Source organism: Lissotriton vulgaris, chromosome 4_1, assembly GCF_964263255.1.
Source record: "Lissotriton vulgaris chromosome 4_1, aLisVul1.2, whole genome shotgun sequence".
Classification (NCBI taxonomy): domain Eukaryota; kingdom Metazoa; phylum Chordata; class Amphibia; order Caudata; family Salamandridae; genus Lissotriton; species Lissotriton vulgaris.
In genome coordinates, this window is record NC_141691.1 from 477,653,827 (window position 1) to 477,673,514 (window position 19,688).

The following is a 19,688-nucleotide window of genomic DNA, read 5'->3' on the forward strand; positions in this document are numbered from 1 at the left end:
ACCTCGCTGCCATAGCAGCATACCTTCAAAACAGGCAACATCTATCACTGTTTAAAATACCAGCAATCAAAGCCTTCATGGAGGGTTTAAAAAGGGCGATTCGTTCTAGGCTCCCCCCCTTTCCCAGTCTGGAATCTCAATATAGTGCTTACCAGACTCATGGGCCCTCCTTTCGAACCTTTACATTCATGCGAACCACAATTCCTAATGTGGAAAGTTGCATTCTTGGTAGCCATCACCTCACTCAGAAGAGTGAGTGAATTACAAGCGCTCCCAATTCAAGAACCTTTCATGCAGGTACATGCCAACAAAGTGGTTCTTAGAACAAACCCTAAATTCATGCCTAAGGTTGTATCCAATTTCCATATTAACCAATCAATAGAACTGCCAGTGTTCTTTCAAAATCCACAGTCAGTAGCTGAGAGAGCCCTGCACACACTAGACGTAAAGAGAGCTCTACTTTACTATGTGGACAGAACTAAATCCTTTAGGAAAACAAAGCAACTGTTTGTTGCCTTTGCACCACAACACAAAGGGAATCCAATTTCAAAATCAGGAATAGCCAGATGGATAGTTAAATGCATTCAGATATGCTATCAAAAGGCAAAACACACTTTAACCGTACCTCCAAGATCACACTCCACTAGGAAAATGGGGGCATCCATGGCTTTCCTATGAAATATTCCTCTTGAAGATATCTGTAAGGCAGCCACATGGACCACCATACACACTTTCACAAAAAACTACTTTGAAAAAGAGTTTTGAGGACAGCCTGGCCTACAGCAGCTTGCTGTTTTGTTTGTACATCTACAAACTGCTGCAGCTGGCACAGGTAGCCACCGCTAGAGGAGATACTGCTATACAGTCTATGCACAAGATATGAATTCAGCAGCCCACATGCCTTGAACGGAATATGCTACTTACCAGTATGCATCTGTTCTTGGCATGTAGGGCTGCTGACATTCATATCGCCCGCCCTCCTCCCCGGTGCCTGTAGTAGCTGCAGCATTCTCTCTGGCATGGCCATCTCTTACTTTACTATTTTCATCTCAGCCACAATGGCGAAAAACAATCTGAGGATGGCGAGGATGCCCATGCGCACTGTAGTCCAGGGGAGGAGTCACCTATCTTGTGATACTTCGAAGACTCTTCCAAGACAACAAGTGCCATCATCCGGACCCAACACTAGGCGGCGATCTATGCACAGATATCAGCAGCCCTACATGCCAAGAACAGATGCATACTGGTAAGTAGCATATTCCTTTTAAAAAATCGATACTTAGAAACTGTTCTGGTTAAAACCAGACAACGGATTCCTATTGAGGACAATTTAGTTAACAATAAATCACGGTTATCGTTACTTTTTCGGTTCAGTGCTGGGATGAAAGATACAGCACTGGCATCTCTTCTGATAACAGGTGAGTACATCGGAATTTGTTGTTTGGCTGATTTTAGATGAATATTTTAAAGTTGCAAAACTCCACACTTAGAAGAAATTCTGAGTGAAACCAGTCTATGTTACCTTATGGAAGGAAAGTGAGTTGTCCATTCATGCACAAGCCGTGCTCGGCAGGTGCAGAGTGTGCTTGATTCACTGTTCCTGGCTGGCACCAGGGGTGTTGCTGTTTGAGCAGAACCACTGCTCATGGGAGTCCCAGTCATTTAGATGAGCAAGGCAGGCAGGTCCGCTGGGGTTTTCAAAGGTTACTGTCTGCAGGAGACGCCAGGGTTAAGCATGAGCAGGTTCAAGGATCAACAGGCTTGTAGGGTTCTGGGGCCAAGTCAGTTGGTGTTGTCCTTTTGTTAGCAGCTGCACGGCAGGTCTTCTTGTTTCTTGTTCTTCTTCTTCTTGTTTTCAAATCGGTATCTGAGGAAGGAAGGTTCAGGGTGCCCCATAATACTAAATTTAGGGGCGTTACGGGTAGGGCAAGGGCAGGGACCAATGGGTCCCTGTCCTGGGGTGACTACACCCCCTATCCTGCTCCTCTCCTGTGGGAGCGGGGCAGGAGCCTAGCTCTGATTGGGCAGGGCTCCCCATCCTCAAGATGGCGGTAGCCCGGAGTTGTGCTTCACCTCTCCTCTCCCACCTGAGGGGTGGAGTTGGCACAGGCTGGCCCACAACTTCCCTCACCTAGGGTTTCCTGCCTGTCTTCCAGCCAGAGTGGGAGTCAGAACTGGTGGGGGCCAGTTGCTGAGTACAGCGATTGGCCTGGGGAAGCTCACATAAGGCAGCATGCCTTTGAAGCTTCCCCTGCCCATCCTGGGGGAGGAGGCTTGCTCCCCTTCGTCCCAGGATGTGCATTGTTTCAGCCCCACTAGAACGGCAAGCTCTCGACCCAGGGGTCCAGACATTTGTCTGGTGGTGGCAGCCTCGGTAGCCATCCAGTCAGGTCACTGGGAGTTGGTTAGGTTTCAGGGGGCATCTCCAAGATGTCCTCTGTAAGGCATTTGATATTAAATCCCACACTGGCATCAGTGTGGGTTTAATGTTCTCGCGAAGTTTGAGATCAACCTTCTCCGTCATCAGTGTACCCATCATGGTGCTGTGTAGTTCGTAATGACAACCTCCCATAAACTCTTAATGGCATCACTGCAGTTACAGTGCCCAGGAATGGCCCTGGGTACTGTAGCGGCAGAGGGCTCATGCAACTGTGCCCACACCACTGGCATAGTGCACCCGGCTAGAGGGGTGACTGATGTATGCCAGGGCAGTGTGTTTGTGGGCATGGCACACAGGGATGTGTGCCATGTCGACTCTTTGTTTAGTACTGCACCAGGACACTCAGCCTGCAAAGGCAGTGTGTGTGTGTGTGTGTGTGTGTGTGTGTGTGTCAAGGTGTAGCGCCCCTAAGAGTGGCACAATCCGTGCTGCAGCCCTTAGGAGTCTTCTCTGGTCACAATGCCCTGGGTACCTAGGGTACCATTTACCAGGGGCTAACATGTAGCCAGATATGCCAATTGGGTTTTAGTTTCAACACAGTTTTAGGGAAAGAACACAAGCCCTGTGCACCTGATTGGCAGGAGCCCAGGGCACACTCAGTCAAAGCACATCAGCAATTCAGCAAAAAGTGAGGGCATACCATCCAGGAAATATGGCACTTTCTCACAGCGTACTGATAAGTAGTTTCATTGTTAGATTGTTCATGTGAATAAAAGTTAAATCTCTAAACAATACTCCATTCCTCTAAAAAATGTAATTTGCTTCCTGATATACATTAAACCCTCTTCTTCAGATGCATTGGGTTGTGCTGCAGGTAACTGATCAAATACTGTTTGACAATCCTCACCTAAACATTAAATAAAAGTACTAGTTTCCTGGAATGTGAAAAAATAGCTCCATCAAGTACCAGTACTAGAAAATGGCCGCTGACATGACGTGATTACTTAATCATACGCATCGCGTTCAGTGCATCAAGCACCCTCAAGTTGACTCAATGCCTGATGGTAATGTAGTGCCTGACTCTGCTGTAACGTGATCACCAACTAAATCTCCGCCCCATAAACAACGCTAAAGAGGCATTGTAGTACAGCTTCACCCATGAAAGACGATTGGAACTTCACAGGCCAGTGACTCATCCTCGATACAGTGCAAAATGACAACCTCGCTTGTTGCCCACCAATCTGCAGGCTCCAGAAACTGCATACAATAAAGTTGTCGCCATTATGTTAAGGTAAGTATTCCACGGAACACACACAAGAATTGTGGATATTTCTTCCTTTATTCCAAAAGGTATGGAGCCTACTGTCCTCCATCGTATCTCCTTGCATCTCCGGTTCAACTGACCTCTAGAGTTATCGAATTCTGAGATATGAACAAGATGACAACTACGAGGACAGCTCACGAGCAGCATGTGCATATATTACAACTTTGCAACACCCTCCTATATTAAAGGCATAATAATTCGATTCTGGGGTGAATAGATTTGTTGGCAGAATTGATCCCTGCTCTGAGATATTGCCTCATTGTAATGAATTGAAACTTTCGTCTGTATTTAAAATGAATGGCAACTTTGTCACTTTTTTAAATTTTACAAAATGTTTGCAGAGCACTCGTTTAGACCTCAGACCTCTAAATGTGTAACTTTGCTTGTTTGTGTTGTTCAACATAGACCACCAGCTTTTACTAACCTGGTGTGCCAATAAGTGTAAAAGTTCTTTCATTTTTGATCCCCGAAAATTCCAACCTTTTCTTAGATTTATTTTCATACAGCCCAACAGAACGTCATTTTCTATGACCGCTCTGACAGGGTACACCTCATTTTCTAGAGGATAATTTAGTGTTTGAGTTTTGCAAAGCAGCCAAATATGCATGTAATGTTATTTGCTTTCCATTGCCAGTTTCACCGCTGGCAGGAGTGCATCAGAGTCTTACTGTGTGACCAAGAGTACTGATGTACTGTTTGTGTCTGGTTGCTACAAATGCACTCTGACGTTTTGGGCAGTGAGTGATACTCTTTTTCCAAGTTAACTTATCCCTCATTACTGTCCTCTCCATGTAGACTGGTGTATGACAGAGAGACTGGGAAACCCAAGGGCTATGGATTCTGTGAATACCAAGACCAGGAGACTGCCCTCAGTGCCATGCGGAACCTGAATGGCCGCGAGTTCAGTGGCAGAGCACTACGAGTGGACAATGCAGCCAGTGAAAAGAACAAGGAGGAGCTGAAAAGTGAGTCTGCGATGCAGCATACTGCAACCTTTTGCCCTCTCCTCAACTCCTCTCTGAAATGTTGTTAAAGTATATGGCTTCATGTTTGGATTGTTTGTTATTGCATTTTCAACTTTAACCCCTTCGATGCGGCCGCATTTTTTCCCGTGTGCGGCCGCCGGCCGAACACGGGCGGGCCATGACGAACCCCAGCCGTCATCAGCACACGAGCACCGTAGTGCATGACGGCTGGGGTTCGTCACCAGCATGGAAGGGGTTAACACAGTTTTTAGAAGAGATGGGGATGGCTAGGATATAAAATAAAGGTTGGTGAATGTTTTGTTGTTGGTTTCTTTGACTAGAAATCATTGAAGAAGGTAATGCATTTTAAAGTGTTGTTCTGTTTACGCATGGACATGTCCGATGGTGAAAAAACATGTTTTAGTGCTCACATCCTGAACCTTTGACTGACTTCCTTGTCCAGTTATTTAGATCTTCATTTGTTTATATTTACTTGATTTCAAATACCTGCAACAATTGCTCAGTAATTTGGTCCTCTTTTACTGGCAGGCCTGGGAACAGGGACTCCCATTATGGAGTCACCTTATGGGGATCCTGTCAATCCAGAAGAAGCCCCAGAGTCGATCAGCAGAGCAGTGGCTAGTCTGCCCCCCGAACAGATGTTTGAGCTTATGAAGCAAATGAAGGTGCGTAGGACTGGAATGGCTACTTGTACCTGAATTACTGACAAGCACACATTCCCTTTCACTTAACTGACCATGAGTGAGTAGCTATCCTCCCTCTCTGCAATGTGTGTAAACAGGTATTGTTGATAATTAATTAGTGCATGTTTACCCATGTACCTTTATAGTCTGGACATGTAGATTAACCAACTTCAGTGAGGCTGTCACAGCACGTATTGAGTTAAAGTGCTGATGAATTGTGAGAAAGTGCCCTCTTTCTGCATTGATGAATTGCTGATGTGCTTTGACTGAGTGTGCCCTGGGCTCCTGCTCATCAGGTAGCCTTTCATTCAGGCAAGCAGCTGATAACGATCTCAATTAGCCAGCCCAGGATGCAGACGGCTTTCTTTTTACAGGGACAACTGAAACTGGGAAATCTGCGACCCCCTTCCTAGGACTCCAGGACCCCCCTGTGGGTCGCGCCCCACAGTTTGAAGACCTCTGCCTTGGTATGCTCACCCCACTTGGGGGAGTGGGCACAATCCCTAATCCTGATTGGAGAATGCCTGCCATTTGCAAGATGGCGAGCACTGAAGAGTGGGCTTCACCTCGCCTCCCCCACCCAAGGAGTGGGGTTGGCTGAGGTGGGCACACCTTCTGGGCTGCTCTAATTTTTCCCACCTGTCTTCCTGCAGAAAAGGGGTTACCAGTCAAGGTAACCCACCAGAGGCTGGTTGTTTTTCAGGGGACATCTCTAAAATGTCCTCTTAGTGTATTGTATAATAAATCCCACACTGGCATCAGTGTGGATTTACTATGTTGAGATGTTTGCTACCAAACTTCCCAGAATTCAGTAAAGCCACTATGGTGCTGTGGAGTTTGTAATGACAAACTCCCAGACCATATACCCTGTATGGCTTTACTACACTTACAATGTCTAGGAATGGACTTAGACACCGTAGTGGTACGGTGCTCATGCAACTGAAATCCTTACCTTTGGTATAGTGCACCCAGCTAGAGGCGTGACTTACCTGTACCATAGGCAGTGGGTTGCAGGCATGGCACTCAGGTATGTGTGCCATGTCGACTCTTCACTTTTCTCTTCACCAAAACACACAGCCTGCAATGGCAATGTGTGTGTTAAGGCTGGATTTAGACTGCAGGCGTCGTCTGGAGGCCTGAGGCAGGTCAGAGGTTGCCAGATCTCGTGTCAGGATTGCAAGGGTGATGACCTTGTGGTGTTTGCCCACTCGAGCTCAGGCCGTGAACGGCGGGTGCAGAGTGGTGCGACTTCTGGCTAAGTTCATAGGTTGCAGATTACCAAATCCGGTGTTCACAGGTGTCTTTGTGGATGAAGGCAAGCAGGCACTCCGGGGTTTTCAAGTTTGCTGGCTGCAGGACACACTGGGATTTCGCAAGAGCAGGTTCGAGGTGGAGACAGGCTGGTAGGGCTGGGGCCAAGTCAGTGGGCGTCTTCCTCTTGTTAGCTGCAGCACAGCTGTTCGGTCCTTCTTCTTCTTCTTCTTGTAGTTTCTTCTTGTCTGCGGAAGCATGGTTTAGGTGTGCCCCTAAACACTAGATTTAGGGGCAGTACAGGTAGGTAAAATGTAGGGACCAATGGATCCCTTCCCTGGGGTGGGTAGACTCCCTATTATACCACCCTCCAGTGGGAGAGGGGCAAAGGCCTGTCCCTGGTTGGCTGAGCCCCTCCCCCCCCCCCCCCCCCCCCATCTTGAAGATGGCGTGGACTGAGAGTTGTGCTTCACCTCACCTCCCTCATCGCACTTATTTTTCCTGCTGGTTCTCCCGACCAAAGTGGGGGTCAGAACCAGTGGGAACCAGTTGCTGAGAGCAGCAAGTGGCTTGGCACCTCGTACCAGGGTGTGCATTGTTTCAGGCACCAGAGAGCCGCAGGCTTTCAACCCGGGGGTCCAGAAACATGTCTGGAGATGGCAGCTGTAAGCAGCCACTCAGCCTGGACACTAGTGGTAGGTTAGTTTTCAGGGGGCATCTCTAAGATGCATTTCTCATGAAATTCCACACTGGCATCAGTGTGGGTTTAATGTGATGAGAAGTTTGATACCAAACTTCTCAGTTTTCAGTGTAGCCATGATGGTGCTGTGGAATTCGTAATGACTAACTCCCAGCACCATATACTCTTAATGGCAGCACTTCAATTCAGCAAGAAGTAGGGGCAACCATGCAGAAAGAGGGCACTTTCTCACAATTTTTGAAAAGGGTAACAGAACTGTTTGGATTGATTGATATACACCTTCTGGAGTAAAATAAGATATTGATGTTAGTAGCTTTGGATCTGATAACTGCTCTGAAATGCCCTAGTGTGTTTATAGTAAAGGATTCAATTAAAAGGTTACTTGTTAAGTTGCTGCTTCCAAACCAAGGATTGTTTTGCACCTCTAGTGATTTAACCAATAGCAGTACTGATCTTTTAAAACTTTGTTTGTTGCCTCCTTCGCTGTAGTTAAAGATCAGCTTTTGAAAAAACAAACCGTCTAGGTATAAAGATCATAGGACTCTAATTCTTCATAATGTCTTTCTGCAGCTCCAATGATTTTGGTGAAATGAAGCCAATAGCTTGTATGTTTTCTAGAGCGCCCTATTCTGTTTAACTTAGGGATTTATGCAAGTGTAATACACAAGCGCTGTTGGTAGAAGTCCGAAAGTCTTCATTAACCCCTTGCATGCCGGGGGCCGTCCGAACTCCGCCCAATCATAAAAACACCCGCACAGCGCGAAAATTCACAGCGCACGCAAGGGGTTAATGTACTTTTGTAGCCTTGATTTGGAATTTACTGTCCGATTGTTTAGATTGTATTGTATTGCTTGTAAACAAAGCAAATTTTAGTTTCCAAAATGCTGCAAGAGTGCAAAGGCTCAGAAGCGCTTTATGATGGCGGGTACTTTGAACATTTTGAGCTGTGAGGAACCTTCATTTTTGGGTGGCAGTCTGAAAATGTTCAGAAAGACCCCTGTGTATTCCCTGACCTTATCACTGTTTTTTTATCCTTAATGAGTTCTGGCATATCCTTTGTAGGCTCATAGTCTGAAAAGGCTGCCAATATTTGTAAATGTAATTGTATTTATATAGCTCTAATAAGGCATTAAAGCACTTTTGGGTGAGTAGCAGGCTACTCCAGAACCCAAAGGATTAGTGGTGGATTCATATAGGGAAATGTACATTTTTAATTTGAGTAGGGCACATGTGAATATGTTAATTGGATTGAATAGGATAAAGGAGTTAAGAGTCTAGATAGTGTTATTTGGGAGATCATATTAGTTATGTGAAGTTAGGGATGAGCCAATGGAGGGATAGAGGAGAGAAGAGTCTAGGAAGTGTTATTTTGAAGATCATTGTAGTAAAATGAGGTTTGGAGTGGGTCAAGGATGGATCGAGGAGGGAAGATTCTAGAAAGAGTTATATGGGAGATCATATTAGTAGACTGAGGTGTTGGGTGAGTCAAGGAGGGATAGAGGAGGTAATAGTCAAGAAAAAGTTTTGGTATGAGTCATAGAGTGGAGGTAGAGGATATATTGAGGTAGGTAAAGGATGAGATATAGAGTAGTTGACTGAAGGGATTTAAAGTATCTATCCTTTTTACTTTTCTTCCGTAGGAGTAAGTAATAAAATATATGGGTACGTAATTTTATAGAACGGGTACATATGTGTAAAAGAAAAGAATAAAGAGATACAAAAATGTATTGCTTGAAGTTCCATATGTGCTAGAAAGGATATATAAATAGAAATTCAGAGATTTAGGTGTTGCTTTACATAAAAACTGATGTGTGTGCGTGTTTTTTAAGCTTTGTTTTGTTTTCCTCAATATCTCAATAGTGAAGCACTTATAGATCCAATTGTTAGGAACATATTTTGTGATAGATAAATAAAATAAACAGATATCCAGATCAAAAAGCATTTAATCAAATAACTTGTATGAAAACTATGCAGTGACCTGTATACACGTTAAGCATAAAGTAATGCGTGTATTTATATATAATATATAAACACACACGTATTACTTTATGCTTAAACCCTTCACTGTGGCTGCTATTCCGCCGCAGTGCTAAGGGGGCGGGGCTGAAGAGCGGCGGGCGCATGCTGGTGAGTGAACCGCTCCATCACCAGCGCCGGTTGCACTGTGCTTATGACTGAGCGGTTCCGTCCTGGCCCCGCCCACTCAATAGAAAGCCCAGCGCAAGCGCGGAATTCGCGCCGCGCAAGCGCGTCGGGCGGGCCATGACGGAACCGCTCCGTCATCAGCACAGCGCCACCGCGGCTGATGACGGAGCGGTTCCGTCATCAGCAGGTGAGGGGTTAATATGTGTATATATCTCTCTCTATATATACACATACACCCACATTTGTTAAGCAGTCGTACAGAATATCTGTATATTTTTAAACCAATAAGTAGTGTACATTTTGTACAAAGACATTCACATATCTAACTATATTAGTTAAATCATACAAATTTATTTACATACACAGGAATATATTGTCCATTTGTGTTTGAGTGAGGTGGCCCTGTTCGGCTTTTGAGTAGTCTTCTGAAGATAAGATATTTATCCGTTCCCTTATGTTTGGGTGTAATGAATTCCATAGTTTGGCTACTTGAACAGAGAAAGATGTACCACCCAGTAATTAGGTTTCACGTCTAGGGTTGCACTGCACAGCAGTGCTCACGCAGAGCGAGACATTTAGCAGGTGAAAAACAGGGTTTTAACACTGACCTAGGAATCGGACACGCTTGTGCGTGTGCTTTTCCTTTTGTGCTACCCCATTGGCCTTTGCGTACATCTTTTTGTAAAAGACTGCACGCAATTGGCCAAAGGCGAGCGCATTGCTCCGCCCACGGCCTATTGGTGTCTATTACGCGCTTGGTGCGCGTAATAGACCCAATAGGCCATGTGGTTTCAATTATCGTGCCCAGACACGGGCACGATAATTGAAACCATATGGCTTACAGTGGCGCGTGCACTTCTTCTTTATTTTTAGATCCATTTCACACGGAAGCAACAAAAGCTTCTGAAGATAAGATATTTATATGTTACCCTTATGTTTAGGTGTAATGAATTCCATAGTTTGGCTACTTGAACAGAGAAAGATGTACCACCCATTAATTAGGTTTCGCCCCTAGCGTTGCACTGGACAGCAGTGCTCGTGCAGCGAGAGGCATTTAGCAGGTGAAAAACACTGACCTAGGAATCGCACACGCTTGTGCGTGTGCTTTTCCTTTTGTGCTACCCCCATTTGCCTTTGCGTGCGTTTTTTTGTAAAAGACTGCACGCAATTGGCCAAAGGCGGGCGCATTGCGCCACCCACGGCCTATTGGTGTCTATTACGCACTTGGTGCGTGTATTAGACACTAATAGGCAATTTGGTTTCAATTATCGTGCCCAGACACGGGCGCGATAATTGAAACCACATGGCTCGCAGTGGCGCGCGCCCCCCGCTTCTTCTTTATTTTTGGATCCATTTCACACAGAAGCAACAAAAGCTGTTTCTTTTCCTGGCGAAATGGAGGGCTGCATATCTCGTGTTGTGCAAGAAGGCACAAGTTCTTGGGAGGGTGTGCCTTGTCCTTAGTGTTGTTGGACAATGCCTGCCTCTGGATTCTGTCATGACCTCAACAAAAACATAAGCGGCTTGAAATGTGCTTGGTTCTTCAGCACCATCACCATCAGATCTGCCCTCAGCGCCTCAACGGCAGCTTCTGGGGGCGTCCCAACTGTCCCATAAAACCAATTTCCAACGAATATTGTTTTTGTGATCAAAAAGCAATAACAGCAGCCGGTCCCACAAGGATTCTGACGTTGCGGCAGCCATGTTTGTCCAGAGCAGACACCAGGCGTGATGCCTATATGTCACAGAGTGGGGTACGTTCGCTCCCAATTATGATAAAAATAAATCTTTTGGGACCCAGACCGGACAGGCCTTTTATTCTACCATCTAGTATCCGCCTTCCTTGGAAATCCGCACACCATAGGCCTTTACAATGAAAGAATAATTAATTTCCATTTCTTTCACGTTAATCATTGGTGCACTTCAAAGAGCGTGGGTTTGCTGCCCACCAGCACGGCCCCCACCCAGTAATGATCTGCAGCCTCCCATGCCTTTCTTTCAGCATCGCTTCCAGGGGTACCCCTCTTCTCGTTATCCCTAGTGTGTGCACGCTCTCGGCAGAGGGGCCCTTTTTAACGCGCCCTGATGAGGCCCGGACAACCCGCCGCCGTTTATGGTGGTCGTTAAAGGACATTAAAAGCTGTAGCTGGCGGCGGGTCCTTAAATGAGTGCAGATGCGGGGGGTGGACCCTGGTGACCTGGATGTGTGTCAGCTTGTGTAGGCGCATTAGTTACACATTGGAAAATTCTGTTGACCTACAAAATCCCCTCTGGTCTCCTGGATCTGAAATAAATTACCAATCAGGTGGAGCTGGGGAATAAATTAATACAGATTGTAAAAAGTTGACCGCAGAGCTATTTATGTGGCTAGTGATGGTGGTTAGGAAACAACGTGCATGGACACCAACCACTGCACATCACAGGGCCACACTCTATTTACTTTCACATTAACCAAAGCAAACAGTTACTAAACCAGACAATGAAGAGATCTCTACCAACCACAAACAACTAAACACTACCAAATAACTATGCACACAACCTTTGGGTGGAAATCCCAGAACCAAATCCAAAGATCACAACTTTAAGAAAGCGCATTGATGCCAAAGTAATGGTAGAAGGAGTCACACAAATGGTGGTAATTGCATTATTTAATAAAAACACAAGGTTTGCTAAGTAGATATTCTGTTCTCCTTGCACAAAACCTATTTGGCTGCATTTTCTTTTATATCCATTTTATAATATTGCATTTTATATAATGTGATTGTAAATGGTGTTATTTTACCAATTTTTATCAATTTCCATAATAAAGGTCTTGCACAAAAAAAAGTAGATATTCTATGTTTGTATTACGCAAACGTTCATCACCTGAAGAACAGCACAAAACCCGAAGTGCATGTGTATGCTCTTGGCCAAGGACACTCCTGACACCCTCCCCCGGGGAGATCCTCAGGGTACAACTCAACCACAGTCACGTGTTCCGCACCTTAAAGCGCTAAGGGGCTGTCCCAGGGGAGGGTCGGCGGACACTGAGGGATCCCAGGGGAGAGAAGATAAGGGAGAAACAGAGTCTTTTATCAAGTATTTCAACGATGGTTTTATTTTTATATAACAGCGTCTTTGCCGACGCATTATCTTTTCTCTGGCAAACGCTGCTGAGTCAAAAGGTGGTTTTCTCGAGGTATCCAGTTTGGTGCACTGGACGCCCCGGGCTGTCTTCGTCTCTGCCTCCGTGGTATGTAACAGGGGAAAGAGAGAGACCTCGTCAGACAGCAGTATGAAACCACAGTACGTAGGGCCGGGGGTGAGGGAAACCAGTGACGGTGCGAACCCTGTACACGCTGTGAGAGGTAGTGCTCGTGCTGGAAGGGTTCAAGGATGGGGAATTATTTACAGGGGACTGTATACTCAATCTGGAGGCTGGATCAGTTGAGCCACCCAACCCGCTACGTGGCCCCATACCTGTTGTAGCCACGCCCCTCCCGTGGGTGCGTGGCGGGGCGAAGCATGAATCCGTTGGCCTCCTGGCTTCGTCTCAGGTCTGGTGTTCCAGTCGTCTTGTCTCCTCTCTCCTTCTCTCGATCCTCCTCTGTACTACACTCTCGATTCTCCTTTCTCCTGGGGAGCGTCTTCCGTCGTTTCCGGGGCTGGGCTCACATTTGAACTTCTTCCCGGGCAAGTGACGAGCGGGGCGCCGTCGTTCCATGTCGAACAGTTAAAGGGACAGTCGTCCCCAGTCTGGCTTGTCCAATAAGATTCCTGCTCCTCTGTCCATGCTGGGTCCGGCGGCTGTAGAGAGGAAAAGGTAGTAGGTAACAGGGGAGTCGAGTCCCGCCAACTACAATGTTCCCTGTCCGTACGGCACGCCCCGTCACAGGGGCCAAGAAATTTCGTGAATATGCGCTTCCTAAAAAGCATGTAAAATAACAAGCATGGATTAAACAACAGCAATGACCCCTTATAGCTCACAATCGTAACTCAATTTATATCAAAATATTGATAAACAGTATAACGTAGGTATCAAAGGACTTTTGGGGCATTCTGGATGTAATACAGCTTTTCTCTGACACGTGCAATTAGCTTCCAGGTGTTGCCTAGGATGTTGTCTTTTTTGTGTCACACACTCGCCTCATGGCACAATAATGGTTGGAAAAAGGGGTTTTGATGAGGTAACATTTTCCGTCCAGATTTTGCTAAAATATCTTTTCTCTGTTTAAAAGACCTGTTCCTGAACAAAGTTCCCCTAATAAAGTCCGTTTTTAGAAAAATGGCCCAAGTGCTGGTCTAAATATAGTTTGTGTGTCTGTCTCTCACACCGCTATCAGCTTTGTCCCATGACACAATAACCACGCGGCATGCAAACAATTTTCGAATAGGCTACAATGCCCAGCACCTTTCCAACCATACACACTACACAGGGTGGCTTCCTAGTCATGTGTGTGGGCGCTTGGAATGCTCCACACAGGGGTAATAAGAGCTATATAAATGATACAATACAATACTACAAGTGAAGAAGAGGTTCCTCTCATAAAAGGGGCAACTTGAGCAGGAAAGTCCTGACCACTGCGCCCTCTGATGCCCATGCCACCAAGAAGTCAATGTTAGACGTGTGAAGTTACCGTGGACATAGTTCAATGTACTTCAACTTCAAACACTGACACCTGCAGATTGTGGAGGGCAACTCTCCACTGCTGAGGGTCAACAAGATGGGTCCAAGTGCATAGGAATCAGCAAGACTCTCCTAGGACATTGCAACCAGTCTTGAAGTGTTAGTGGGTAATGTGTGCAGTGTACTTACACCTTCTAAATCTGGTAAACACAGACTGTGGGTCAAGTCTTCATAAAAGAACAAGTCAGCCGGAGGGGACCAAATGCAAAGGAATCAGCAAGGCTAGCCTGACAGTTTGTGACCATTCGTAAAGTGTTGGGGGGTAGTTTGCTTTTACCTGGCTGGTTGGGCTCGACATAGTTTCATCTTCCAATGCAGATAAGGCCAGATTATTGATCACATCTTCAAAGTGGGAAGGGTTCTGAGGTTGAGGGCAAGAGTCCAGGAATCGGCTAGGTTGGCCTGATACCTGGCAACCAGCCTTAAACTGGTAGGAGGTAGTTTGATTTATATCAGACTGGCGGGGCTCGGTGTACTTTCATCCTCTAATGCTGATAACGGCAGATTACGAATCATAACTTCTCAGTGGGAAGGGTCAATAGGATGTAGCCAAGTGCACTGGGATCAGTCGTGCTAGCCCAAGACATTGTGACTAGCCTGAAAGTAGGAAGGATAGTTTTTCAGCGTGAATCTTTCTGGATTCACTATGCTGTGCATTTTTCCGCGGTCTTGTGGTTGGGTCTGGAATCGTAGTCTGTTCTGTTTTTTTTTTTTCGTAGCCCAGGTGGGCGTCGACGTACCACCTTTTGGTGTATTTCCGGTGAGGTCAGCACGCTTCCTGCGGAAGCTCCCACTCTTGGGCGCCATCTTCAGATTCTTTTTTCCGCGGTTGGGTCTGGATCGTTCCCGAAAGGGCTCCAGACTTTTTGGAGAAAGAAGAAGACAAATAGGCATTTTTGGACGAAAAGATATTGGGAAAGACTACAGGAGACTACATCATCAAAGAGGACAACGAAGGAAAAGAAGAACTTCAAGAACTTCAACGTCCATTGGGGAATGCACGCTCAGGGGGCCCCCTGAACGCATGAGATGGACAACACTCCTTTCAAATTCTGCCATAACTGCCACCACAAGTACACGCAGAAGGACCAGCACCCGGTTTGCAACCTTTGCCTACCGGTCGACCACGAGAGCGAGGACTCAATGCCTGCTCCGCCTTCACGCCGAAGACTCTTCGAGTTAGAGCGAGACAGGGGGTAGCCAACGCGAACATGCAGGGCAAGGGCCAGCCACCGTCCCTTCGAGACCTTGGGCTGTCATCAGACGAAGAGGACAACTCGTCGCCGAAGACAACGGCTACACGGTCGTAGAGACCGATAATACGAAGACTCCGAAGAAGGTAGGAGACTGTACGCCCCCGAGAGACCCTGAGTCTCGAAAAAATTAGGGCAAACCCTTGAAAGCGCCGACGCCGATGACTTCGGCGTCCGCGGCTACTACCAGGCCCAGTGGATCCTCTGAGAAGGACTCCCCCGGCGCCGACAGCTGGGGAACAGCAAAAGACGTTGATAAACATCCCCGAAAAGGAGCGTTCGACGCCGAGGGAAAAAGACCCGAAGAGCACTTCGGCGCCGGCAAAGGACCCGAAAGTCAGCTCGGCGCCGAAACTTTCGACGCTGAAGGTCGGCTCGGCGTCGACCTGTCCTCTGAAAAAACCGGCCGAACCATTCGACGCAGACCACGCTGCCGAAATGGAGAAAAAAGAAGAGACAGCTCTAGGCCGAGATGGAGAACATCCTGCAGCGAAAGAAAGAATTTGATGCCAGGATGAAAGACTACATGATCCCGACAAAACCTAAGCCACAGGTGGTCGAGATAACGGAGGTGGAGGTCTACGACGTCGAAGGACAGTCTGAGAGCATCGAGGCCTTCGACGAACCAGAAGAAGAGGAGGCCTCCTACTATGACTATGAAGGGGACGACGACCGCAGGACGCTCCTCTGGTCTGCATCCTCGGAGACTCAGGAAATAGATTGGCAAGACGTCGACACTGAGAGGCCCGAAGAAAGTGTCGACACGTATCTTTCGAGGCCCTTGCCGCCTGATGACATTGGGATTTACAACACAGTCATCAGAAATGCAGATGCAGTTTTCAAGGTAAAACTCTACGAAGAGAAGCAGAAGACAGACTTCCTTCTAGAACACTGCTCCCCACACAAACCAGGAGCCAGTACCTGCTGATGCTCAAAAGCGTCATGGCATACGTGAAAGAGGCTTTCAAGGAGCCTGCAGCCTGCAAAGCCGTCACTCCCAGGACGGAGAAAAGTATAAACATTCCTCCAAGGACCCACCCTACATTCAGGGCTCGGTCTCGGCAGGCTCCATCGCAGCCACGGCAAGAAAGAGGGCCAATGTGCCTACTACTTCAGGGGCACCTCCAGACAAAGAAAGCAGTAGAATGGACCTTGTGGGGAGAAGAATTGAACGGAATGTCGCAATGCACTGGCGCATGGCAAATTCCAACGCGCTGCTCAACAGGCACCAGTACCAGATCTTGGAAGAACTGGGCCAGTTAATAAAGAACATGCCTCAGGAATTCAGGCAAAGAGCTGAAAACCTTGTCAAAGAGGGGAAGAATGGGTCAAATTTGTGCCTCAAAACTGCCCTGGACGGAGCAGACACCTCCAGCAGACTCATGATGATGGGCATCACGGAAAGGAGACACGCCTGGCTCAAGATTTCAGGCTTCAAGCCAGAAGTGCAACACAGCATCCTGAACACCCCGTTCAACGGAGAGACTTTGTTCGGGGCCCCAGTAGATGAGAAGCTCAGCCAACTGAAGAAGGATAACGAGACTGCAAGATCCATGGGGGCATTGCAGTTCAGAGGTATAAAGGGAGGCACCCCGTCACGAAGACCTAACTGGAGGGGAGGAAACCAGCCAGAAACATCGCACCAGGCGTTCCAACAGGCCCACCAAGCAGACACCCAGACACAGCAGGGGCAACAAAAGCAGTCCTGGCAGTACCAGCAAAGAGGCCAGTCCTTTCGCGGTAGAGAGAATGGACGTGGACAGAATAGGAGAGGGGGACAACAGACCCCCTCTAAGTGACTTAATCAAGCTCCATGTGCCCACCCAAGCAAAAACTCCCAGGGTCGTGCACAAACACAACAGACAGGAGTTGCGAAAATTAAACACCTGCAAGCATGTAAGACCTGTAGGAGGAAGACTAAGCAACTTCTTCCTGGAGTGAAAGAGAATAACTTCAGACAAATGGCTACTCCACATCATACAGTTCGGGTACTGCATAGAATTGGAAGGGAAATCAACAAGCAGAAAGCCGAAAAGAAGGGCGTTAGCAAGGAAAGAGCTAGAGCTCTTTTAAGAGGAAGCAAAAGAGCTCCTGCAAAAGCAGGCCATAGAACCAGTGACTTACAGAGAAAGGAACAATGGCGTGTACTCAACATACTTCCTAGTACCAAAGGTAGACGAAACGGTGAGACCCATCCTGGACCTAAGATTCTTAAACGGATTCATAAGAACGCTAAAGTTCAAAATGACCTCCCTACAAGAGGTACTTCCTCAATTGCAAGGCGGGGACTTCATAGTCACCATAGACCTTAAGGATGCCTACCTGCACATCCCAATGAGCAGGGGGCACAAGCATCTGCTCAGATTCATCTTCAGAGAAGACCACTACCAGTTCACAACCCTGGCTTTCGGCCACAAATCGGCACTAAGGGTCTTCACAAAGTGCCTCGCAACAGTCGCAGCACACCTACGAAGGGAGGGAATACACGTATACCCTTACCTGGACGACTGGCTAATAAAAGCAAGCTCATACAGAACGTGCAAGCAGCACGCACAGAGAGTGACCAACACACTGATGAACCTGGGATTCTCCATCCACTGGGGGAAATCCTCAAAGGAACCAGAAAAAATAAAAATCTTTCTGGGAGCACAGATCGACACCTTACAAAGCAAGGTGTTCCCGAGCGAGAAGAGAACGGTAGCACTGGTGAAGGAGACGCAGCTCTACCAGAAGGGGCAAGCTCGGACAGTGAGGACAGCGAGCAAAATCATGGGCATGATGGCGTCATGCATACACCTAGTGCCAAATGTACAGCTACACTTGAGACCCTTACAGGAATGGCTACAGGAGCAATGGTCACAAGCTACAGGTCGTTGGGAGGATCTAGTGGTTGTAACGCACTCATTGCAGAAAGAGATGGCATGGTGGAACAGGGGGAACATAACAAGGGGAAGGCCTCTGACGACACCAACAGTGACCATCACCTCGGCGCATCCTAGAAAGGATGGGGAGCTCACCTGGAGAAACTCAGAGTGAGGGGTCTGTGGACACCAGCAGATGCGGTCAGACACATAAATTACCTGGAGTGAAGACAGTTTTCCTCACTATAAAAACCTTCCAGACAAAGCTGTACAACCAGAGAGTGTTGATCCAAACAGACAACACAACAGCGATGTTCTACCTCAACAAGCAAGGTGGGAAACAATCAGCCCCGCTTTCGAAGCTAGCACAGGAGATATGGAGATGGGCCATCCCACTCAAGATAGACCTACTAGCTATACATCTACCAGGGAAGAAAAATGTAGAAGCACATTGGCTCAGCAGACAGACATCGGCATCCCACGAGTGGGAGCTCAATGCACAAGAAACAAGGAGGCTGTTCGACTGGTGGGGACACCGTCGGTGGACCTATTTGCAACACGCCAAAATGCAAAATGACGGAACTTCGCATCCAGGCTGCCAGGGGAGGGGTCTCTGGGGAATGCCCTATGGATAGACTGGTCAAGGACATTTGCTTACGCTTTTCCCCGATACCGCTGATGCACAGGGTACTCAGCAAGTGCAGAACGAGCAACATGACCCTGATACTGGTCGCACTGCAGTGGGCCAGGCAGACATGGTACTCACAGATCATGGAGATGGCACAGAGTGCACCCCTCAGATTCGGGAGAAGAAAAGACCTACTCTCCATGCAAAACGGAGAGGTGCTGCACCCAGAGCCAGACAGCCTGAGCCTAGTAGCCTGGCTCCTGAGGACATAGAGTTTGCGCATCTGAAACTGCCAGAAAGCACCCTGAGGGTACTTCAGGAGGCACGAAGGCCCAGCACACGAAAGTGCTACGTATCAAAATGGAAGAGATTTATACTGTGGTGCAGGAGGGAAAAGCTACACAAAAAGATGCAGAAGGACCCAACGGTGCTAAAATACCTCACGCACCTGCTTGACAAAAACCTAAGCTCATCCTCATTAAAAGTTCACTTGGCAGCAATAGTCGCTTACACAAGAGGAGAAACATGCAAGAGTTTCTTCACATCACAGGTTGTTAAGAGATTCCTGGAGGGAGCAAAGAGGATTGCACCACCAAAGAGGGTGCCGCCACGTGCATGGAACCTTAACCTAGTCCTAACGGAACTCATGAAGGAACCTTGCGAGCCAGTTCACAAGGCCTCCCTAGAAATGCTGACCATGAAAGCTGCCTTTCTGGTAGCAATCACCTCACTGCGCAGGGTGAGCGAGCTACAGGCGCTAACGCTACAGGAACCCTACATCCAGATACACAACGATAGGGTGGTGATGAGA

General features: G+C 47.3%; 1 protein-coding gene across 8 annotated transcripts in view; it reads left to right on the top strand.

Moving 5' to 3' along the window:
• CSTF2 (cleavage stimulation factor subunit 2) overlaps positions 1-19,688 on the top strand; it is a 321,862-nt gene that overhangs the window by 95,136 nt on the left and 207,038 nt on the right. For all 8 annotated transcript variants that reach the window (XM_086964627.1, XM_086964628.1, XM_086964620.1 and 5 more), the window contains exons 3-4: positions 4,500-4,669; positions 5,219-5,355. In XM_086964627.1, the coding sequence (XP_086820753.1) occupies positions 4,500-4,669; positions 5,219-5,355 (307 nt within the window). The remainder of the gene's footprint in view (positions 1-4,499; positions 4,670-5,218; positions 5,356-19,688) is intronic.